Genomic DNA, 26,244 nt, shown 5'->3' on the forward strand with positions numbered 1-26,244 from the left:
TTCCTCTTCTGCGGCGCATCGTGTTAATAACATATGATCATATGTCAGAGTAACTCATCGCACACAGAAGCACAACACTGTTCTGCCCAAAGTAGTTGACCAAGTGACAAACGGATCCCTCAGCTTCACTGCTGGCATGTGAAAATAGTTAAAATGAGTGGATTAAGTTCAAGTTGGAGAGAGAAATAAATAAAATTAAAACTATCAATACGCAGTAAAATTAACATGTCTTTGGAGTAATATTCATGTTAATGTTTATTCTAGTGGATCCAGAGTAGTAACCATGACAGCAGTAGCAGTGGTCCTAACTTGTGTATTGAACATGACCTACCATACTTACACACACACACAACCAAGTGAATGATCAACCCTTGCTGTGTACAGAGAGACAGGCACTAGGACCTGCAGCGCTCCTCAGTCAGACTGAGCGCTGCAGCCTGTGGGACGCTTCTCACTTACTTTCAGAACAGTTTTCAAACAAGTGCAAGACCCAGAAAGGACTGTTTGGGATATTTGACCAAGAATTCGCTCCTCTTCCTCCCTGGCATCTTGTGGAATTGGACCCAAACTGGAATATATTTCAGTGAACCTCGAGACTCTTGCGTCACTGGAGAGAAGAGAGAGCTCTGGCAGAGGTAGAGGACTGTTTTATCTTCATCTACTCTGCATGAATCTACAGAAACCTACTATTGTGTGAATTACTACTGCATTAAATGCAAAGCAGTTGTTTTGGTGCACGTTTTGCTTCACATTCAATCAATTTATAGACAAAGGAAAGGGTTGTTTTGAGAGTATTTAATAGTTTTATATGTGCAGCCTTCAAGTAAGAGTAACACCTCTGTTAACCAAGTGATAAATAAAAAGTTTAACTGTCACATGCAGCACTTATTTATAATCTCTATCCCTCTATTTTTATGATATTTACCCACTGAGAGCTTTATTAAAATTTTAGACGTGCTGATGTGGGTTTAGGGTTGGAGATCAGACCCTACAGGGGACTGATCATCTCCTCCATCCCCTCAGAAACTGCTGAAGCTTAGCCTCGGGCTCATCAGGTTACAATAGCACCGACAACTAGCACTCGTGTCCTCGGGCTGGGTGATATTCTGAAAAGCATTCCTGCATTGTTTCTGTATTTGGAGGGCATGTTGGTTTGGAAACCAGGAGCGAGCTGCAGGGTAGTTTTCTCAAATTATGTTTGCCACATAGTTAAAACAAATTATTGCATTCTTGACATAATAGCAGGTGATTATACTCGAGAAGACTTGCTGTGCTATTTTGATAAAAAGGTGCGTTATAGTTGTCATTTTCGAGCAGCAATCAGATCTTTAAATATACATGCAATTTATTTTAGACACATTTGCTTATTTGCCCTCCTTTCATGTTTTTAAATAAATCACTTAAACTTCTTCTAGATGTTTGCTGAGGGTGAGTGTTTAATGGTTTCCATGTATGTATAGTTTACAGCCTACAGCGCGGGTCTGCGTTTGATCGACACCACACAGACAGAGCAACTCATTTATAAACTAAACCATATGTCATGAAAAATAAACTATCAATAGGGAGGCTTCTCTGCACTCAAACAAAAGAGGCAGTAGTCAGTTTACAATGACAAAGAGAGTGATGAAGTCAGAGTGATGAAATCAGAGGGGGGTGGGCTGAAGGTAGGATGTTGGTCTCCGTGCTTAACTATGATACTTTTGTAAAGGCAAGGAAGTAACAAAAGCAGATTCCAGTTTTTCCCCCCAGTGGATCACTGATGGGATCTGTGGTCGGTCTTTACACCTATCAAATGTTCATCTTCATCAATGGCAGCTTCATTTAAAGTTCCCATGAGTCAAAACCAATGTAGTATCAGGCCATTTGTAGGCTCTCCTGGTATGGTATTTTAGATCTTGTGATTTTCTATAAAACAATAAAAATGTTGAAGACTTATCCTAATCTAATATACACTTTCTTACTTTATATGACGCTGCCATGGATGTATAAAAGCAGGACTGCTCGGATTGCTGTAGAAAAACACAAATATATTACTTCTATGAAAACAAACAACTTTATAACTTTGCATAAACACATTACTTCTTCACTGATTTGAGTCAAACTGGAAACATATTTTATGGAGAAAGTACTTTCTGGTTTTCCCTCGGATGTCCTCGGCTGTTCTGTCTCAACTCTTGACGGGTAGCAGTTCCTTTAGCAACAGTTAAATCAAATAACTGCTAACCAGCAGACTCCCAACTAGACTGCGGCCACACACAACCTCCAAGAAGGACGACGGAGGCCAGTTACAGTACCGAGGTAATTTATGGAGCTTCCTGATGGAAAGATTCCTGTAGTTTTGATAATAAAGTAAGCATGATTGTCGTTTGCTTGGTTAGCCGTGCAGCTAGTCCAGTAGTCCCATTTGCCTGATTCAGTCCCGGAGTGCCAGGAGCCCAACCTGGTAACTCGTACTATATTCGCTGTCGTCTAACTGGTCTCTGTCTTCTTAGAGGCGGCGTCTTTCCATCCCAGTCCAGCCATGTTCACTCAGAGCTGCCAGTTGGCACAGTCGGCAGTGGATCATTAGCGCCAATGGCAAGAGGGAGTGTGAAGCTACTGGCTTCTGTAAACACCAATCAATATCCGCAACAGGTCCCTCCCCAGCTGTCTGTTTACAGGAAAGGCGTAACTACGCCGAAGCAAATAGCACTCCACTAGCTGTTTCATGGGAACAAATTTCACTTTCTGAGTTTGACGTCCACTCTTTTGAAGTAGTGGTCTCTTGTTCTGTATGACTGATGCTCAGTGCTGCCTTCAAAGGGAGCCTGACCACATAGTTTTGCTTGGCAGTTGCGGTTAAACTTGGAAAGTGAAAAAAAGTGGCTCCTTTGTCTTTATTTTTTTGTTTTAAATGGTAAATGATTGCATTTTCTGCATTTAAGGAAGCTGAAAATGCATACAAAAACTCTTACCACTCTCCACAGGCTGCCCTGTGGCTACTTAACTCCAAACTCACTCTGCTTCAAAACTTGTGAATTGCACAACAGTGTGCGACTCATATGGACTCCACCTCTAAACACAACAAACACAATCACATTAGATTAAATGAAAGCAAAGCCACATTATGTGAAGCCAACTAAGTTTTTTTTTTTCTGATCAGAAATAGGCTATAAATTTCAGTACAAGTTTGATTTATGCACCACGTCTTCCCAAAAGACACGTATCTACATGCACCGCTCTGTTTCTCTTGAAATGCAGCCTTGTCGGCAGGATAAAACGTTTGGCAGTTAATGTTTCTGCAAACCACTCACACATTCCCCCTTTGTACATGTCACATGCCTAAGTACCATATTGACTTCTCTAAAAAAAAAAGTGTGTCATATCACAATGACATACATGTTTATGACCTGACTGTCATATCAGGAGGGGGAGGGGACGGTGGTGGAGTTACAGGCGAGAACGCTGCCAAGCCATTGACTGCAGTTGTAAGTGTGAAACCACTGGATATATTTAAGGCGACCTTCGAACAGTTTCCAGATGTGTTTGCGGCAGCAAAAATAGATATTTTTGACAGGAAGTCAGAACATCTCCAGCTGTGGTTTCCTAACCCTAACCAATTGGTTTCTGTGCCTCATATATCAATCTGTGCCAACATATTCTTGGTTTGCAGAAACGTACATTTATTCTGGCTACTGGGTTGGACAATGACATGTTTCTGATTTACTTGAACACAGTAATGAGGCATGTCTGAGCCTCTCAAACTAATCTGCTTATCGAGGTGGTGGGACGAATGTTTTCTCCTGTGCCTTGTCCTCTTCAGTCTTCAATTGTGAGACTGTTGAAGCATAAAGTAGAAGTTTCACGGAGTCTCCAAATAAGGCGACTTCATTATCAGTTAATCCCTCGATTATCTTTTTAATAAAGTTGACAGTTGTTCAGTCAAAATGTCCAAAAAATGTCTATATGTCCATCACAAGTTGTCAGAGCCCTGATACGTCTTCCAATTCCAACCAAGATTTTTCATTTATGACGATATATGATGACTATATTAAATATAGATAGCACATCACATTTTGCAAGCTGGAACTAGACATTATTTGAGAGAAAATTAAAAGCCCTTTCATGAGTAAATGCTAATCCTCTAATTGATTAATCAACTTTCCGCCCTACTCTGAACCTTCCTCTCCTGAATCCAGTAATAATGGGTGTGGTGCCCTGCAAAAATAATCAATACCTGCACTGAACTGTACATGGCTAAATAACAAATAAATGCTTGGATTAACGCATCCTTATGATTCTTGAAAATATGCATTATATAATGTTTTTTTTTAAATTAAGGTACAGTTTGTTCCACGTCTACAAATGTTTTTGTCTAACCCAACACTGACTCTTCTGTCTGGCTGCAATCTAACAGAATATAAGACCACATGTTGCGGCAATTCCACATTTTTCCGACCTGTGTGCATCTGAACATTTTTCACATTTTGAAGAACAGCATGTGATGTTTTCAGTGTTGGACTCCATCTGAAAGGTGTTGAGATGGAAGATAGCAAAAATGTGGGGTTCAGTTTTTTTTTTTTCCATCTCTCCTGGTATGCAGAGCAGCAATGTACATCAGCGGAGCCTTTCTACACACCAGCATTCCTCACTGCTGCACAATCTGTTCCACAGGTGGATGAACAGGGTCTGCCAGAGACTCTCAAGACAGGTTACAGATGCCGCATGGTCCATCTGAGTAGAACCAGGGTGTGAAGGCTTCTGCATGCATAAAAACAAACATGCATAGAAAACACCCGTCTGCGTTTGACAATCATTTACACCTTTTTCTGAACTAGCTGAGCAGAAGATGAGATGAATAGTGTCACTGTAGAGAGCTGAGGGTTTTGCGATAGAGAGTTGTTTTTTTTTATCTAAATCTTGTACCTCTTAAATGTGCAGTTTTTATTCTGTTCTCACATTCCTAACCTGGTGGCCACAGTCAGCACTTTCTCAGCAGGTTCACAGTAAAAGCTTTTTAATGGTAAATGTGCAATAAAGTCGTGCCGAGTCACACCCAAGACAGACCTCCTCGGAGTCAGGCTGAAGCTCTCCCAACCGCATCCAAGCGGGTTGTGACGTCAGGCGGGCTTTGTCATTATTAGGGAACAAATGGTAGCTTCCTCTTCCTCCTCTTCCTCCTTGATCCATTTCATCATCCCGCTCTGTTTTAGCTATAGATGCCAAGCAAAATCGTAACAACAGCCTGAAAGTCCATGATGGAGGTAGCTGGCTAACAAGGACTGTTGCAGAGTGCAGTAGTAAACAGTGCCAAACGTCATTGTCTCAAGACAAGCATGTAATCAGTGGGTAACCCTGATGCACCGAGCGACGCTAACGAGTCAATCCAAGTCAAGCCAAGCTAGCAAATGAGTATGGAAAAGGGCTAATAGTGCTATAAAGCAAATCTTAATTTTACGCTGACATTTTCTGTCATGTCAATTACAGTAACAGAAAGAAATTCAGACACCAGGAAAATAAAAAACTTCTCCTTCTCCTGTCAATGCCAGAATCCCATTGGACACACATTGTGGACGACGCACAAAATTCAATTGAGTTCAAAGTTTAAATTTTCCATTTAGTTGAATTTTGGCAGCCGAAACCTGGTGGAAACAGAGTTTATTGTTGACCACTATGGCTCCTGAATCCCTGTAATTGTTCCTTTATGCCCATGACTTTTGTTAAAGCCCGATTCCAAGAAGTGTGTATCTGAGAAAATGTGCACCAAAACTGTAACTTGATTTACGGCACAAAAGAAGAGGGGTTTCTAGCAGACATGAAAGCATGGGAAAAGGGAGCAAATCAGAAAACAGTAAAGCGTCTGTCTAAGTGATGTACAATTACAGTTTTGTTATTATAATTAAATAATAAACAATTTTTCAATGACAGTAATTCACCGGGTTACACATTAGCTAATAAATGTAATTAAACGCTAACACACCTTTTCCTGACAGAGCTTTGTAATGAACAGCTGAGAGACACAGTGGCATGTGTAATTATGTGAAGTAGAGTAAGTAATATCATGTACAGACACAGAAGAAGCAGCCAGTCACTGTAGAAAGTTGCAAAACTTAGCTCCATTTCAAATGCATCTCTTCAAAGATGACTATTTCCAAACACGTGTGTCAAAATACACCAGATGAATATTTTGATAATTTCCCTCTTCTCCGGTCCAACAAAAAAACAGGCTTCTGTAATTGCCGACAATTACAGAAGCTTCTGTTATTCCACCGCACGTCGGCATCAAACCTGATTAGCCACCCTTCATATATAATTGCATCACCATCTATCCGTCCGCAGACATGTCCCATCATCTCTCGCAGCCTCAGGCACAGTTCAAAGAACATGGTACCCACTTACACAACATGACGAGAGCAACACAGGCTGCTATTGAAACCCGCTCCTGTACGCTGATATCAGACGGTGATATCCCTCTTAATAACTCAAGAGCAGCACTTCCCTCTGACATCACACTAGACATAAGCCACCAGTGCATGTTCAAAATTTTAACACCTGAAGAGAGCGGATTAAAATAGCCTACAGAAACAGTGTAAAAGTGAACATCTATGGGGATAAGCAGCAGGGATACAACAAGCCTGTGCCTGTAATTGAGCTGTATTGCCTCTTTCCACTGAAGTGCCCCTGCAAGCAGGAGTACCTCATCATCTCATAGTGCGAGTTACAATGAGGCCACACACACAGTGAACTGTGACTCACGCTCCTCATCCAGCACGCCAACTACAACTCAGCCCTCTCTGTAGCTTCTGCTCCTTTAGACACAGTCGACGCTACAGTAATGCCATTTTGAGAAGAGAGCCTTTCAGAATGTAAATGACGATGACCATGTAGGGCTCCAGACTCGTTTTTACACTGGTTTGTACTGGTGCGCCTTAACCTTTCAATTTGGCTGCACCAGCACTTAATTTAGGTGCACGCAATAATACATTTTAATTCGATTTAACGTAAATGATTATATACAGAAATGAAGGTGCAGATGAAGGTTTTTCTTCATTTAAACGCACACGCAACAAGGAATTGCAGCAAACTTTGTTGTTTAAAAGACTAAAACTACAAAATGCTGATGCCGATGTGCAAATATTATTGGGGTATTACAGAAACCATCAATTGATGTAAAAGTTTACAATCTATTCTACAGAAAATATGTTTAAAGGCTAATATTTGTTCAAAGGCGACTGTCTATACAACCAGTTGGTGTTCAAAAATACTTCTTATACATTTCTTCACCTGACCTGCTGAATATCAGGTGCACCAGGGCAGTACTTTTTTTTTATTTAGGTGTTTCAACCCACACTTGTACTGATGATGATTGGTTTCCACTTTCCATAGATGCTGCTGAAGGCACATCAATGGGCTTGTCTGATACCCAGATTCATACTCTGACTCCACCTTTTCAAACTTGTAATTTGCAGACTAATTGTGTAAAGAATTCCTCTTTTTGATTTGAACCACTAAAGACGCCCAGACAACCACTAAATGACACAATACAAACAGTCTAATTTGCTTGAAGCAGACGACGTCAAGCACGGCACCACGTATGCATTTTTACACGCACACCTCCGCTTCTGTGGTGTCGCTTTATTTACCCTTCATAACAGCAGGGGTGATTTTATTTGGAGAAAGTGGAACCATAATATAAGGATGCAGAAAATTGCAGAGAAGGAAACAATGACTGCAGTAAAAGAGCCTGAAAGGTGTCGGGCATGTGAGACGCTGTTTGAATGATCATAAAAGTGCATATATATCACGTGATCGGTGAAAGAGAGAGTGTAAACATCGATTTGGAAAGAGTTTGCCACAAAATGTCAAAGCAAAGATGGAAACAAAAGCTAGAAAAAGGAAATGAGGTCATTTTACCACAAGGTGGCAAAACAATACTTCAGACTGTCTCGTACTAGGAGCTGCTGCACAAAGAATTTAATTAGTTTTGGCTAAGACGGGTCGGCATTTGACAAAGTCCAAAGCCAAATTGTGGTACTGCAATTGTGGTTTCTGCGAATGTGTACTTCTTTCTATAAAAACTCACTAAGGACTTCTCTGGCCCCTCTGCATCCTGTTTTGCTTTTAATAAAAAATGAAAAACAGGAGCATTTAGGACGTTTGGGTGAAACCCAAAAGTCCCCACAAACACAACAGACCACAACTTAATATTTTACTGCTGAATTGTTCGAATACCAAGAATAAACTCTGGATTATGTTTTCAGACTAACAGAGCCGCTAAAAACAAACATGTTATCCGAAACTGTTTAAACTGGCGCTAGTCAGTAACACTGCTGACAGACACAAGCAGCAATAAAAAAGAAGCAGCAGAATTCCCAAATGTAAAAGACGTGTCTGGCACTTTATTTTTAAAGGATCTGCATGATTTTTTTAATATGACAGTAATAGAGTTAACATCAGCCAAGTGTGGACTCAGGAGAATGGCCAAATAATTTCCCTCAGTAAAGGGAGAAATCAAAGCAGTTACTCTGTCCAAGCAGTGAAAGACAAATCTGATCTGGCATCTGCCGTCATAATGTCTTCCAGTAATTGAATTGGCAATAATCCTGAGAACAAAAAAATCAGTTGGGTCACAGTCATTATCAGCAGGAGAACTCGATATAGCTCCAGGTCACAGAGTCTGTTTTAATTTCATCTCCAAAAGTTCCCATGAAAAGGCTAGCAGAGTGTGATTTGATCTGCATATTATGTGTTTCCGGTAAAAGCAGGAAGCTAAGGAGGGACTTGTTGCAGATGATGACTGGTGTTTACTAGGGTTAGGCTGATTTAAACATTTTCAAACCAGTTTGATATAAGGCCTAAGACCGGACCAGTGATACCTACTTTCACCACTAGATGCCGCACAAGACTCCCAAGAGGACTACAGTCCATCAGGGCAACTGCAACACGTTGTGTTTTCATTTCTCATAACAACAATTCAACTTAACTCGTTTAACATCAAAATAATAAATGAAATAAGAATTCTGCTGAGTGAAACCAGAAAAAAGATGGCGGCGGTGACATTTCAAATAGTCACGTAGCCAATGTGAACCTTGAGAGTTTTCCACAACACTTTCCAGATAAGGCTTCACAATAAAAGCCTTGTTGAGAAATAAAGAGTTTCTGTCTCCTGAAACGCTAGAAGGCTTTAACAATACAGGAAGTGTTGAGTTTGTATTGACAACGTAATGCAGTAACAGGGCAAACAGGAGCAGCGGATGAAAATGAGGCTTCGTATTGCTACAAACCCAGTATTTAACACCAATAACTTGTTAATGATGAGAGTTTTCTCTTGTGGACTTCAGTCTGAGAAGTATAGTGGCAGTGTGTGCACTAACTCTCAATTTTAGTACATCTTAAGGAAACAATCATGAATGACGACTGAAAAAGATGTCCAGCTCAGCAATATACAGTCCTTTATTGACCCCTTTATACATTGGGGAGACCCCATCTTTACAGTCAATGTCATTCAATATTCTTAAACCTGTCACAATGGCTGAAGGCACGGCGCCTACAATTTGTGCTCCCATCTCTGTGATCACCATCCAGCTCTGTTTGCTGGACAGTTTGTTTGTTTTTCCACAAAACTGGTTTCATCCAGCTGAAATCTTATTTGATTTATTACTTTGATGTTAAACAAGTTGAATTGTTGTGAGAAATGAAAACACCACGTGTTGCAGTTGCCCTGATGGACTGTAGTGCTGCTACACTCTCATTTATGGGCACTCATTATGTTCCTCTTGGGAGTCTTGTGCGACATCTAGTGGTGAAAGTAGGTATTACTGGTCCGGTCTTAGGCCTTATATCAAACTGGTTTGGAAATGTTTAAATCAGCCTAACCCTAGTAAACGCCAGTCAACATCTGCAACAACATCTTGAGAAAGCCTGATAAAGGTCTAAGTACATTGTTGTCATTAAACTTAATTGCAAGTGAAGTGGACAGTGTGCAGGAGGGTTTTTTTCCAAATCTTTTTCCAAGAAATGACAAACTCTGAAATACTGTTAACATTACATATAAAAAAATACTTTTTTGTCATTAAGGTGACAATCGACGCAAGAAATATGAGATTAAAAGAGAAAAAAAAAACCTTAAACACATAAACGTATTTAGATTTCATCTGAACTTTAACTGGGCCAAAGCTAATTCACAAAAAGACTTGAATGATGAATGGTTCATCTCAGGAGACAGAGGTCTGCCAAGGTTTGATCACAAACCACACAAACTAAACTTCCGCCACATTGCTGAACGCTACATTCGCTGACCCCTTGAGTCATTGTTGTGAAGGTTTATCTAACTAATTTGGAGTAGTCTCGTGGAGCCAGTTTCTCCGCCGAGCCTGTTGTGTTTAGTTACATTGTGTATAGAGACTGGGGTCAGCTGTGTTTCCTCAGCGCAGTGAGACCAAACACAGCCATCAGTGAGTAATGAAACTGTCCTTGTTAAATCTGCCAGTTACCATTCTCACGTGGTTGTTTCTTTTGTAGATAGTGATTGAATTTCGTGTCGTTGGGTTTGGGCAATACAAAGAAAAATGTTGCAAGCTTTATGACACATTCTTTCTCTAGCTTTTTTCACTTATGTTTGACGTCATGAAGTTCAGGTTGCGTGAGTGATCAGATGAGTAATCGGCTGTATAATGTGTGTGGTCAACAGGAAGCATGTTCAAAACCCTCTTTTGGGAACTCTTTAGCTCGTAAATACAAAATCACAAAGATATGCTATAGATTGTGTGAAAACAATGGGCAGCTATCGTCATCCAGATGTTGCAATCAAAGTGATAAACCTGAAGTTTCTCTCTGTTACATCACTAAAAGCTTTGGATGAGAAAGTCAGATTCCAGTCTTCGAGCCTTTGTTGACTGACTGGCCCTCCCTAATCTGCTCTTTGGTCTGACTCAGTTCGGTTCCAGCTTGGACCTGATGTGGTCTTCGGGTCTCAGCGCCAGGCAGACTTTCACACATCTGCCTTAAATCACAACCGACTGCCAGCAGAGGCCCCGTTTCTCAACTAAAGGTCATATTCTGTTGGAAACTGTTTTCCCACATAGTTGTCTGATAACAGTAAAATGGAAAATTGCTTCAACTAGATACAACAAGACAGCAGTCAGAAGAAAATGGGAAATTATGTGCGTGAATTGCATGCTATTATCCTTCTTAAAATGTTTCCTTTGACTCATTGCCAAAAGACAAAATAAGACATTTCACTTCCCTACGACTCATGGACAAGCTGAGGCAAGTGTATGCAAAGGCTCAAAACATTAAATGTATCTTAAATTTGTTGCATGAGAGTTCCTGAACATCAATGTACATTTCTGCAAACCACATTAATTTGATTGTATCCATGGTAACCATAACAGTGGGGAAGGCAACTCTGAAGAAAGATAGTTTATCGTTGAATCTCTTTCCCAGGTTGTCAAATACCGACGCCTTTGGGCCGAATACTGATCTAAAGCATCTGTATTTGACGACCTGGGGATGGGACACAATAATCAGCTATCGTTCTCCAGAGTCGTCTTCCCTACCTTTTTAAAAACGAGGCAATGTGCCTGTTTCCAACTAGTAGTCAGTTCTTCATTCATTGAAAAAATAAACACTGGGCAAAATCCAAACTTGCATAACCCCACGTTAGCTGAACCTCTTTAGTGAAGGGGATGTTTCTTCACTTTGTTTAAAAACTGCCAAAAATTCTTCTTAATGTCAAGGAGAGGATCGTACTCGCTGGATGTTTCCAAAAGGATGTTAACTGACATTAGTTGACCTCATCCTGATTTTATAAATTCCCCCGGTGATGCAGTTCTCTCTTCCTCCGCTCAAGTTTCCCAGTATTTAATGGATAAAATGGCACTTTTACAGATTTTACTTGACACAGACAGCCGTGCATCAGTGACAGACAGTCCCGGCAGTTTACCTTTAACACAAATTCATTGTCGTGCCTTACTGTCTTTAGCCAATTGCCAGATAATCACCTGCTGCTGTTGCTGCTGGGCTGTGTGTGGGTGTGCTCGGATCTTTTTGTCAAACGGGCTGCAAATTGAATACACAGAGGACTGACGGCCTGATGCAAGATCTGTTTTCGAACATAACACCATTTTTCCAGCGGGCCGATGGGAGCATCAATGAGAGGACAAAAACTGAACTATTTTTCACCTTTTTGTGCTGGAGCGACGTCAACATGCTTTTCATTATTCAGGAACAGCTCTCACAGACCGTATTAAACCTTTCCTCTGTTTAGTAGCGAAGCAGAATACGTATCTTTCAATTGCCACTGTTAATCTCTTTTCCATTTTAATTTAAACCTACTTCTTCCTGTGTACCTACCTACTCTTTCTGACTTGTGAAGAAAATGGCCTCAGGAAGGGATATACTGTACAGATGCCATGGCAACAAAATTATGCCCTAATTACCTTTGACCGAAAACACTATTCAAGATACTGTACTTAGAGATCTTTCTACACTATAATTCCTGCGTCTTCCTGTCTGCCCCTGTTTTTCTATGGAATCCACCACAGCAGAGCTGCGTGCATGCTTAATTGATGGATTCTCATCCGTCAATTAAGATGTGAGTGGCTCGAGAGACGGGACGTACAGTGAAAAACTGCAGAGGCTCAAAATAATGCTTTCACAGTAACAAAAAACTAATTATAGTGGCTAGCAGCAGTATGGTGACAGTCTGACAATGAAATCACAGAGGAGAAAAAAAATGTTTTTAACCACTTTAAGCATTTCTGCTTAGAACTTTCAATTTTAAATTATTCAATTCAGATGCTGCTATCAAGCTACCATCAGTGCACATTGCTTTATATGACATGGGACCATTGTGCAAAGCTGTAACGTTAAATATTTAGACGCAATATCATTCACAATATGGAAAGTTTTTCAATAGATAGTCGGCTGCATTAAAAACTGATAATTTGGTTAATCATTAATTTTTTTGCATTAGAAAACTCTTTTTACCCCTGTCATGATCTATGTTCAATGCGAAATCAGAAGAGGCTCCATTAGAAATCTGTATATAATATAAATTTTTGTATTTCTTAAATTATAAACTACTTTTATTTTAATTTACTACAGTTTTGTACAACTTTATTTTGAAATATTTCTTGAGAAAATATTTGTATTTAGTAACAAGACACTTTTTGACGTATTTGCGCCCATCTATGATTGTCAGTGAACAGATTTGAAAAAAAAATCTATTTCTAAATAATTTCTTCACAATTTGAAAATAAATGAATGGTATTTTTTCCCCACACAAACAACCTACTACATGTCATCAGCCATGTTTATTCACATAGATTAGATTGTGTTTAGCATTTGTGTGTTACAGACTATGTTGTGCAGTTTGGGTGAAATTTGAACAAATTACGTAATAGTTGATGTTTTTTTGGTAGATTCAAAGTCACAGACGTAATAACTACCACTAAATGTCAGTTCATAAAAATATTCTCCTTTGAACAAATGACTGTTATTCTAAAATTAGTTTCAAAGTTTTCATATTTGTTGTAGCAACACATCACCAGGAGAGCTGCTATTTGTTACTGAGGACCAGACTTCACAGCATGGCAGTCTTGGAAAGAAGCAAAGAGGGGAAATAAAACAAAGAAAGCTTGGAAAACATACTTGTTTCTATCAACATCCGTGTAGGCCATAATATTTAGATATTTCATATAGATCCCCACATTTACTCCAAGTAAAATTCAACACTAAACTATGCTTCAACCTGCGGAGCAGTTTTGCACCACTGACCACAGCAACGTAATGAGCAGCATGTCATTCAAAGCCCACTGGTGGCTTTCAGATAAAGTCACCTGCACCTCCCTTCCTCTTTGAATGAGAGCCAGCCCTGGTGGATCAGGTTACTTGAAGGGCTTTGTGACTTTTACCATATGAATGAAGCCACTGCCATTTTTTTTTGTTTTTTTTCAGAGAGCAGATTGTTCGAGGTCTGCAGACTGGATTGCGTCCCACCCCGGGCTGCCTGTCAGTCATCCCAGACGGGGCTCATTAAACTGACTCCATTAGAGCTAATGAGTTGTAGGTCAGCTGTTGTGGGTGGCCTCTCCATTCAGGACTAACAGACCACATAACTGACTGGCTTGCTGATTCGGTTAATTCACACTGACAGGGGAAGAACAGTTTCGTCTGCCTTCACTCTATAGCTGCAAATACAGGAGCCTCAAACTATCCGGCAACAGGACATTTCAACATAATTCAGGCAGTTAAATAACTGAATACCTTGTAGGTATTTAGCTGATACTTAAGCTGATACTGGCAATTATTTTGCCCCTAGTCAGCTACCTCCATAAACTGAAATTATGATGTGCAGACACAGTAAAGAGTGGACATTTGGTGTCTGAGTTTTGATCTCCTCACTTTCTCCAAGCATTCACCAAGCTCAGTACAGCAAACATTGAGCAGCACAGAAGGTAAACATCCTCCCCAAATACTTATTAGATAAGAGAACAGACAGCAGCTATTACGTGGAAGCCATTAAGTGGACGGGAGAAGACACAGAGGGGATTAATCCTTCTAAGCACCTTCTACAACATGTGGGCCAGGGATCTGCTATTGTGTAGACACTATCAAACCACCTACAACTATAACTACTACAAATATACTTTCTATTAAGGGTAGACCAATTTTCACCCTGGCCGATTATTGGTCGCCAATATTCAGTATTTTTCCGATTATCTGTGTTTTTTATGTCCGATTTTCGATAATAAACATATTTAAAATGCGCCGCTTTGGCTCGATGCAGCAGCCGTTCTCTGTCTGTAGTCACCACTACACGGTCTCACGCAATCTCCCACCAACAACAATATCTGATTGGTTACCTGTCAATAGTAATAGCTTATTAGCACTGAATAATGTGAATCTGCGAAGTAACTAAAGTTATCAAAATCATTTTGTGGAGTAGAAGTGTTAAGTAGGAGAAAATGGAAATACTGAAGTACCTCAAAATTGTACTTAAATACAGTACTTGAGTAACTTTTTCTCCTTGATTACTGAAAGTCGATATTGGCCACTAAAAAGACCATATCGGCCGACCCCTACTATCTATGTACTGCAGATGGATAAGTATAAACTCAGCAATAGACCATTTTCAAGGCAGAAACATAGATGTAACAATCATGGCTGCATTCCATTTAGTTTTCCAGGACTCTACTATTGTGAATGCTTGCTTAGTGGCTTAGTGGGGCATTTAAATGCACCTGTGGTTAAGATATCTGCCGTAAAAAAGGTCTAATCACCTCATACACAGCAGCAGGGTAAGACACATAAGCAAATCTATATTGTGCATCCCTAGCCTAGGCTATTAACTATGAAGTGTTTTGAGACACAATCACAAATAATGTGAGGATATAGGCTCCATAAGCTGTTGCAATACGTAAGGCCTATATAATGAAAAACAGAAGCAGCGCTTGATGGCTATAAGGTGTCTGGCAGTGTTAGCAGCATGAAATAGTTATTTAACTTTTAGCAGCAAATACGTTTTATTTGCTGTAGGCTATTTCTCAACCTTTGCCCTCAGTAAAAGGGGAGAGCACGACCCAAGAACAGCCTGAATTGTCCCAAGCAGCATTTTGGAAATACTCCATAAGGATCTTGCTCATGCTAATTAAAAAAAAATGTACTGCAGTGTTGTCATTGGCACATTGTCCTGCAAACATCCTGTTCAACATCACACACCATCCTGCTGTATCACAGTGGGGTGTGCCGAGGAATAGCACCTCATTCTCTGCTGCACCATCACCATTATCTGACCAAGCAACATTTTTCTACCCTGCAGTCATCAGGTGGCGGTGTGCTGCTGTAGCCCATCTGCTTCAAGGCTCAATGAGTAGCGCGATGTGAGATGCTCCAGCGCACCCTAATGTTGTACAGCGCTGTTATGAGCATATTTGTAGCCCACCTAGTAGCTTAAATGACTATTACCACTCTCTTCTCACTGCTGACTGCATGTATCTTAACCACTGAGTGCCTGTGACAGCTGTGTGTCGAGAGCCAAAACCTGATCCTCAAGATAACGAAGACATTTGTTTTCTATTAGCACTTTATCCAGCTATAAGCCACATCACAGAGCAGAAGTTTGGAGTTGTCATATTGATGGATCTGTTCACATGCAAGCTCAGTTATGATTTCATCTACTGCACTTTTAGAGCTTCACCTCCAGAAGAGATGACAAAGTGCTGCTGGTCTCATATGTCAACAATGATTAGTAATGAGAGATATGATGACGTGATACGGTTGAAAAATTCAGAAAAAGCCTTTTATCAAAGACAGTGTTGCGATTTTTCTCTCACAGCACAAGCACTTCAACCTGGCTCTCCCAAGTAAACTGTCAACGCTTCTCTGTCAGAAAGAAACGTAATGTCGACCCGGGCCCCGTGGAACTGCTCACAACAAGTTCTGTGGATTATCTTGAGTAACCAGGTCATGAATTTTGGAAAGAGACATCGCTGTTGTGGTTTTGAAATGTTTTTGGTTTTTTTGACGCGTTGAGCACCATCTAGTTCCTTTATATTGCAGAGATGTCCAATGTCTTTAATGCCGATATCTCCAAAACCTGGCAACTCACACCAAAACACTATGGATAATGATTAAAGGTTCATTTTATGGTCATTTTACGTCACCAAAGTTAGAATAAAAGTCCCTCGATGCTACATAAGACAAGTGGAGTGTTGGGCTCTGGGCAGACATCTCACTTCACCAATGTCACTGATGCTCTGTGGACGGGTACCAACGATGTTTCGCGCGGTTTTAATCTCCCGCTGCAGAGCCTTCCTGTCCTGGGTCATGCACGAACCATGCCAGTTTGTGATGTTTCCAGTCAGGATGCTTTCTATTGCTGAACATGATAGCTTCTCTGTGATGCTGACTGAGTTTTAGACTCTGAGGGACCTAAAACTGTTCACCTGCTCCACCTCAGCCCCACTGATGTAGACAGGGTTGTGGGTCTTTGCCTCATTTTGTCCTAAAAACAACAACCAGCAACTTGGTTTTGCTGACGTTGAGCAGTAGATTGTTCTCTGTGCACCACTCTGCAAGATTTCCTCTCGATATAACCTCTCACCGTTGTTTGTAATGCAGCCGATGATGTCGGTGTCGTCTGGCGCTGGAGCACACATCCACGGGGGTCTCTGGTGTTTAGCTCTAAAGTAGAGGTTGTGTGTCTACTAATCCGAACTGTCTGTGGTTTGTTTGTGAGGAATTCCAGTATCCAGTTGTTGTATTTTTCTGGGTGAACTGTCCCTTTAAAGGACTACTAGAAGTAAACCACCAGTGTCAGTGGCACAAAGTAAACCTGAAACACACAGCTGGTATGTGCTTCTTCTTTTACACCAGCAGCAGTTTGGTACACACTGTGACTGAGAAGGATCAGAGAACATCGACAGAGCACAAAAGCAGGGCGGCTCGTTTGTTAAACAGGCAGTTGAAAGGTCACAGGTTTACATCCCCTTGACAGCCATGGACCACCGTTGTTGAGGTGCCCGTAAACGAGAACACTTCCTGTGCCAGCGTGGGTTCTTCACTGGAACACAGCGGTGTCATTTAGATTTACAGCCCATTTGCTTCTGTTTATGTATATCTTACATTCCTCTCACTTTGCAAGCGTGCCATAACCTACTGACTGTTTCTAACATCCTGTTCAAGTTCTTGCAAAGATATTCTGAATTTAAGAATACATACATAATAAAATTGAGTTTTGTAAGGCGAGATGTTTTCAGGGATTTTTTCTCAGCTTTTTAGACTTTGTTTCTGTGGGCGTCAGGTGATTGGCACTAAGTAAGGTGTAGCAGAACACGTAGTCTGCTGATACTTCAGCACACTCGAGCACGGCGACATAACGATGAAACAAAATGACAAAACAGAATTAAGGCTCTTGGTTTACTGTGATGGATTAACCGGCTCGGATGGTGTCTGTGTTTCATCGCCGCACAAAAGAAAATGAATCACGTAGGAAATCAAGCCTGATGGAATAATTTAACAGAGAGAGACGAAACAGACAATGAACATCCCGATGGAAGAATAATGTTACATGGTGTTGACACCTTTCTAACTACTCTGATGTGTGTGAAATACCAAATTCCTAAACGATCTGGTTTCTACTTGCTCCTAAATAATCTTTCAGCTTTTTAATGTCTTGCGATAATTCTGTCTGTTAAGGTACAGGAGTGTTTGAGTCTAAACAAACTTGTCAAAACTCATATATTAAGGAATGCAGACAGAGTTTACGACGTTAATATAAAAAGTTTCCACTATAATATAGTCTACATTATGCAGGTCTGCTTCTGTGTTTCAGTATGTTCAGTATGTGAGGATCTGGTTAGCGGGAATAGCATATTAACTTTCTCTTCCTTCAGTCTCACGAAGAATGTGTTTACACTGCGTTTATGAGCCGGCTGAAAAGCTTTCTCTGCTTGTCTCTCAACAGGGCCACAGAGTGGAGGCAGAGGAGGGCAGAGGTGTGCTGGATGGAGGCCACAGCCGGGCCTGATGGCAGGAGCCCAGAACACATTGAGCTCTAACAACGTCCTCTAGAAGCCACCGAGGGGCTACAGTTCACGTGGAGACACTGTCAAGGTATGGATGGATGGACGCAGTAGCATATAGACCAATCAGTCAAAGCTAGTGTGGGGTCACAAACCGAAACAAGTTGTTAATAGAGCTGCAACAATTAGTCGATTAATCTGTTAGTCGACTGAAAGAAAGTTAGTCGCCACCTATTTTGATAATCAATTAATCATTTCAGTCGTTTTTCAAGCAAACATGTCAAACATCTGCTGGTTCCAGCTTCCTAAACCTGAGAATTTGTTGCTTTTCTTTGTCATTTATGAAAGTAAATTAAGAGTCTTTGGGTTTTGGACTGTTGGTTGGACAGAAGAAGTAATGTGAACACATCACTTTGAGAAATTGCGATGAGCATTTTAAATTTTTTTTGGCATTTATAGACGATTAATCGATTAAATGTAAAATATTCTGCAGATTATTCGATACTGAACTGACTCGTTAGTTGAATGTCGATGTGAATACACTCATTTTGCTTGATTTGTTTTAGTGAAGAAGAGACTTGCGCGGTTAAAATGCCACATTAAAAAAGTAGTAATTATTTAGCTTTAGGTTTCAAAAAAGCAATAAACACTCAAAATTTAAATTGAACTTATTGTCTATTCTTTAAGAAATACTTAAGTTTTACAGTTGGAGTGAATTGTTACACACTATTTTTTAAAAGCTAGTTTTGTGTGAAATCTTTCATATCTCCAGGGTAGCAATTAATACGTGAAACAAAACAAAAACCATCTAATATTTTCATTATGTGTACATATAATAATAAGGATGGAGCAAACAACAGACTGGAAAAAACAATTCTGCATCAGAGAAATCCTGTAGTGACACAACAACAGTGAAGATGCATGGAAAGTGCCTTATTCTTATTGTTGACTCTCATTATACATGTAATGAGAGCCAGGAAAAGCAAAAAGGAAACGTGGTCAAAAATTCTGTCAAATACATCAAACGTTTCAAATCAAATGCAAATGATTGGCTAAAATGGCCCTATTCTATACCCCTTTGTTCAGCTTTTTTCAACTTTGATTTTTTATTGGGTGTTCACATCTGTTTCTGCGCTGTGGTCATCTCGGATCAAGTCTGAACCGACTCCAGAACGACCCGGCGCTTTCTCAGATTCAAAAGCAATTTAAAGCTGAAAGGAATTTGGAAGCTTTTGTTCTATATTTTTATCTTCTCCAAAAATGCACTTTAAGCTGTTTGATGGATACAGGCCTCGACTCATACCCACAAAACAACAGTCTATACAGTCTGTCGCTCTGTCCCACTTGTTAACAGACCCAGTGAGCCCTTTTTTAGTAAGTCAGCAGTATAAGGTCGCTGTCGAACGTACACAAAGTCAACAGTGGCCCCTTGTTCACTTCCATTCTGTGCGTTTCACATCCGGTGGCAAAGCAAATCCGCATCTTGGCTTCGTGTCGAGTTCAACTTTGGTGAACTCTGACTGGCTTAATTGCAGCCAACCAATAGCAAAGACGCAATTTCCGTTCGCCTGCATTTGTGTACGTGTGACCGCAGCTTAACACCAGAGTCCTGGATCAAAAGACTTTAATGGATTTCACCAATCAATTATGTTATTGAATACGCCTGCTGTTCTGCTATGACATATCAAAACCTCTGAAGAAGAAGGTGAAGGATCCTCATTGGGCCTCTCTGATAATAACAGACATATGTGTTTCATAAGTAGCTGATGCATGTCCAGAAATTGAAGCATTAATTGATTTATAATTATCAGAGAGACCATGGAGAAGATCCTTTCTCTCACCAATGATTTTGTTCTCAAAGTAAAGAGCCTGTTGCCACTGGGGAGGCACTTTAATCATTCAAAGTTTTTTTTCCCCTTTTCATCACAACCAAAAGCTCTTTTTCCACTGTTTCCTGTTGTGAAGCAGCCTTCCTGAGTGTCCTGAAGCAATTCAAATGGGCACATAATGCAATTTTGTTTATGTCCAAATGTTGCACCACGCACAGGAACAGAGAGCAGAGAGGCGGCTGTGAGGAGGAGAGACGCTGCTTTGAATTGGAAAGACCTCATAATCAAGCAGGCTGTGTTGTTTCTTTTGATTTGTTGTGGCAACAGTTTTAATCCACGGGCATTCGCTGACCCCTGAGGCAAACGTGGCATATAATAAAGCTACCTGATGGAGCCTGCTAGCAGAGCCACCACAGGTGTAAGCACGCCTGTGATTACTGTGTTAAATATAGTACACAGCCTGTCAATTTATGCAGGCTGGTAAAGACAGATGTTGCGATGAAGAAATATCAAACTGATGGGATGTCACAACAGTGTCGCCTTAGTTTCTTATAGACAATGTGACACCTGTGAACACAGAAAACATACAAGATCTATTCGTGAATATAATATTCTTCAAAGGGAATTCAGCTCTGTCAGTTTCTGGAGAGTTAAACATTATTTCCTGCCTGCTGGGAGACAAATCATGGATTTCCTTTTCATGTCTGCGAACACAATGTGAAGATTATATTGTGAGCTTAGCCGAGCTCAGCTCAGATCATTGTTGATATCTTTGGAATCAAAATGAAAGCTTCTCCAAAATGCGGTGGTTTATTCAAGCTTCAACTCATTCATCCATAAAATCATGCTCCCATCCAATTATCCATTAATTAAAACCACATATTAAAATCATCAGAATACAAACTAAAATTAAATTTATATTAGAGTTACTTACAAGTTTTTGGCTGCACTGTCATATACCTCTGAAACAAAAAGAGAGAGAATACTATTTAGTGTGTTTACTGTCAAAATGACGTCTTTCACCCTCCATATTTCTTTAGAAGATCTAAGATAGCCGAACATACAACAGAGTTCCCTGCTCTCTCGGTGGATGTTATTAGGTTGATCATTTCACTATTTTCCAATAAACTACAAATCAAACATTAAACCGCTTCCTGTTTACATGGTTTAATATAAAATCAGGGCCTTTGTTGCCCTCTGTTGAGCCTCTCAGGCAGTGCCCCGTATCCTTTTCCTCCCTCTTTCCCTGTGATTACCAGACTGATCTGTGGGTCGCATGTGGTCGGGACAACAAGTGAAAGCTGACCGAGAAATTCCTCTAAATCTCCTGTCAAACGTGTCAGACACAGTATTTAATTCGTGCTGTACTTCTAGAAACATTCACTGCTAAGCCAATGATCACTGAGGATCAACGTCACTTATAGGCAAGGTGTGTTTGAAGAGGAGCTGTTACACACACCTATCAGCTTAACGACATGTTGTACCTTGAAACTGGGGAGGAAAAATTGGGAGTATCCACAGACAGGATTAAAGCTTCTGAAAGTTCACTGGAATGCAGCAAAATTGGAGGATTTAGAGCTTTAATCCAGTGTTCATAGACTTTTCATTTGAACTTCAGTGAATTTGTTACCCTTCATGTGGCCTTACTATTAGACGACGGTCATACCTGTCTGTTTTTTTTAGTAGAACTCCCCTGAAACACAATATTCCTCTAAAGGCCTAGGGGTCCCCTAAAGCTTCACGGGAGATCACAAGGCCTTGTTGATATTAAGGAGTTTTAAAAACTAAAAACTACACTGTACAGCAGGTCTACGTCTCTGCATTTTCCTTCATTTTTGTGAAGAAAAGTAAATAAAATTGTTATTTTCAAAGTTTAGATTATTATCTAAGACGTAAACTTCATAACCCCTCTATAGTGAACATACCAGTAAAAGGTCTTGTCAATAAGTAAGTGTACTGAAGTGTTCTGTATATCTGCAGTAACGCTTTCTGTGCTGGTGGACACCCCCAGGTTGTGTGCCCATGAGGTCGTCCATGCTGGTCCTGTTCCTCCTCTTCAGTGCCCAGGCTGTGGCGGCCATCGGAGGAGCAGCACAGCAGCAGTGTCCAGGCAGCAACCCCAGCTCCGTCCACACAGTGGACCCCAAACTCTTCACCAAACGCCGCTACCTCTCACCCAGGGTGCTCTTCAGCGCTCAGCCCCCTGATGCAGAGCCAGCAGGGTCACAGGGCGCCGGCAGAAGTAGGCACAGGCGAGCTGGGCAGCCTCAGCACCGTGGAGTTTACTCAGTGTGTGATAGCATCAGTGTCTGGGTTGGCAACAAGACCACAGCCACGGACATCTCAGGCAACGAGGTGACGGTGCTCCCGGACGTGAACATCAACAATGTCAACAAGAAGCAGTACTTCTTTGAGACGACGTGTCACAGCGCCCGATCAGGCAGCTCTGGCTGTTTGGGAATCGACGCGAAACACTGGAACTCCTACTGCACCAACTCACACACTTTTGTACGAGCGCTGACCTCCTTTAAGAACCTGGTGGCGTGGAGGCTCATACGCATCAACGTGGCCTGCGTGTGTGTGCTGAGTCGCAAGTCATGGCGGCAATGAAGACTTTACCTGCTCCTCACGCACACACAGGATCACACACTCAGTGAAATACAGTACGAACACAGACATACTCATCACCAAAGACTTCTCACCTTCTGCACAAAGTAAATTATTAGTATCAGGACTGCATGAATATACACCAGGCCTGGGTCAAAGAGGATCTGACGTTTGTAGCTGTTGTTTTTACCTTTTTAGGAGAACCGAACATTAAGGGGTTGTTGCTGTGTCACTTGATACCTGACAGTCTCAGCTAAAGTTTATTACAGGTTCAGCTTGCAAAGGCTTAAAACCAGCAGGCCTGAGTCGAACCTGACTGCTGAGTCAACATGAGCACATTTATCAAACCTTTACTTATAAATTCACTTATTTTACAAGTCGGAGTCAGTAAACAGGCCTTGGGGAGTACTGCATATGTGAAATGAAAGTTGTATAAACAATTTTGTGGCTCCAGAGAGAGCTGTGTGAAATATGCTAAATAGCCTCAACTGATGTCACTTGAGTCAACTTTGGTTTAAGCCGACAACTACAAGTTTAAAAAAAAGATCTGGTGTAACGTGAGAAAAGAAGAAAGTTTACCAGAACTTTGCAGCCTGCTCCTCATCTCTTCTTGAGGCTAACAGCTTGAGGCTACATTAGCTGCTATTAGCTTAAGACACCCAAGATAAGTTAAGTGGCATTGTGGGTAATGTAGGCACCAGGGTTTTGACAAGGAAGGAAGAAGAACGCTGGAAATAACTCGTAAATCCATCTTAAATTTACAAAGTTAAGCATTTTCTCAGAACATACACGTCATCATAAATAAAAATACACAACTAGCGATGCATTTACATGCTTACAAACAAACAGCAACAGGTGTTATTTTCTTAGATCTGAACTACTGAAAGGCTCATCCTAAAGTAACCAAAACACAACAATTCTTAATTTCAGGTGGTTATATGATGAATTATATTCCATTTTTGACAATAGATCTCCCGAAATCCTACACAATGGACCATTTCGGAGTGAGCCAGTTTAGGGGAAATATTCTTCGCTCAGTATTTTTGCTCCAACTTGCAGTGAATTGTAAGAGTAAACTTTAGCAGCACATCTTAAACGGTTACATTATTGATCATGCATGTTTAGAGCAAGCGCAAGAGAGACAAGACTTTACCCTACATCAGAATAATTGTGTAAACTATGTTACTCTGCAAAAACATTTTTTTTAATATATTTTTTGTATATCTACAGTAGCGATTAAGATGTAAAATCACAACTAATACAGTATATTTAAAATAGATAAAGATTTAAAATATGGATTCAACAAAACTGGAGCAGGAAAGACACTCTGCTGCTGGTAATAAGGGTATACCAGAAAAATCACATTACAGGAGAATTTAGTGCCACATTGACAAGTGCAGCCATTTAAGATGCATGAAAAGCTAACCATAATTTAAATTAAATACAGTGGTGTTACTTCCTATCAGATGTTCAATGTGCAAATATTTATTATGACCAATGACATTTTATACGATCATAAAACATAAGAGTTTGTGCCCTCAGCTCTGTTTCTGTGCTGCCTTCATCTGTATCTTTCTCCAACTTCTTTCCAGGTTAAGAGTCTCTGGAGCACTTTTCATATTTCTTTTCAGATGGAAAGTATGGGTGAAAGTGAATGACTTTTATGGTGCCCTTGAAATGTCATTGTGGGACCAGCTTTTCATTTCCCCTGAGGAACAAAGCTCAGTCTTACATTGTGGATTAGAAGGAATTCTCGCTTTTTTGTGAAGCGCTGCAAAATTTTACAAAAAAAATCCCACCATGACCGTTCAAGGGATCTCTGGATATTTACTTCATTACAGTTGAACCACAATCAAACTGCACGATGAAGTTACCTCATGAGAGCTGCCTCACACTGGTCACGGGTGATGCAGACTTGAAAAATTGTAATTGAGAGGAAATCAGTTTCAGCTGTCTGACTCTGCTAATGATTATCTGCAAGGGAAGGAAATGTAAAAATAGCACTAACTTGTGTGTGTATCATCGTTTAAGGTCTAGATTCTCAGCTTCTGCAGCAGCTTTAACCTGAACCTGAGCTCTGATGACATTAAGGTGACCGTCATTGGTTTTTAAACTGCAGCTTCGAGAGACACAGCAACGGTGTTTAAGAAGCTGTGTGATTTCTTAGAAGACAGCATGGGTTTAAACCTGTCATAAACCTTGAAACCACCGGCTGGTGACAGAGCAACATCCCCTTAAGAGTTTTGGCGGCACAACACAATCATGCTAATTATAGTATTTGTCTGCCAACCATTATATTGTCCTATAGCACATAACACTCACTCCAGGTGATGCAACCCACAAATTCTGGAAATACAAATTGACCCAGGTCTGATATAAGCAAAACCTTTGTTAAAATGTTGTTGTTGATATTGTTATTTATTAAACACTTCCATACATACACGGTGTGTTTTATGAGGTTTATTGTGTGGATGGTAAGCCTGTTGCTTCTCCAGAAAAACTGAGTAACATTTCGACACGAAAAGACATTTTTGGCCTTGAGGGAAAAACCAAGAGAAAACCCACATGGCTTCAGTAATTTGGTGTTTTGGCTTCGCTTTGTTTTCTTTCCTGCTCTACAATCGACACAAGATGGGAAACAAAAGAAACACAAATAAGATTGTCTGATTCATCAGGGTAACTCTGGTTGATAATATCATGGCTTGTCATTTTCTTTGTTTTGGCAGTGACATTTCAGTGTAGTCAGCAGCATAACACACTGTACCCGAGGCACAGAGTCAGTATCAGCAGTGATTCCTTTAAGGCTCACAGCCCAATGTTGGATCACAGCTGACATTTAAGATGTCTGAGGCTCGGAGTTAAAGTGGAAACAGAGACAAAGAAGATGCTTGAGATTATTTTTCTGATAAACTTCACTTTTAGGATAAGTGTTTTCTTTTGAGCTGTCTACCTGTCAACTGTAAATACGACTTGTCTGAGCCGACTTGTTTGTTTTAGTGCTGCTGCTTGTTTACCTCTGCCTCAAAACACAATGCAACACTGCCCTCTAGTGGTCACAGGCAGGAACACGTCTTGAGATAAAACTTAATTGTATCTGTTATAAACACAATATATCAAAACGTTAAGTTAAAAAGTTGAAAAGGAATTGTTACTTGCTTTCATACATTCACAAACTAAAAGCAACACGAAGAAACGTTACTTACGTGACGAGAAATACGGGCGCTAGCTAACAAGAAAGCTAAAAGCTAGTTAGTGACTGCGCATGCGTCATGTTGAGTTCATAGTTCAGGTAGTCTACTCGG

The 26,244-nt window shown here is 40.5% G+C and overlaps 1 protein-coding gene across 1 annotated transcript; it reads left to right on the forward strand.

Moving 5' to 3' along the window:
* The first annotated feature begins 495 nt into the window (after nucleotides 1-495).
* On the forward strand, nucleotides 496-25,300 carry ngfb (nerve growth factor b (beta polypeptide)). The gene is made up of 3 exons (XM_084348530.1): nucleotides 496-635; nucleotides 18,449-18,597; nucleotides 22,347-25,300. The coding sequence occupies exon 3, from the start codon at nucleotides 22,358-22,360 to the stop codon at nucleotides 22,943-22,945; it is 588 nt and encodes a 195-aa protein (XP_084204656.1). The 5' UTR covers nucleotides 496-635; nucleotides 18,449-18,597; nucleotides 22,347-22,357; the 3' UTR covers nucleotides 22,946-25,300.
* Nucleotides 25,301-26,244: the final 944 nt, after the last annotated feature.

Source organism: Pagrus pagrus (genome assembly GCF_965226575.1).
Source record: "Pagrus pagrus genome assembly, chromosome: 3".
Classification (NCBI taxonomy): Eukaryota; Metazoa; Chordata; class Actinopteri; order Spariformes; family Sparidae; genus Pagrus; species Pagrus pagrus.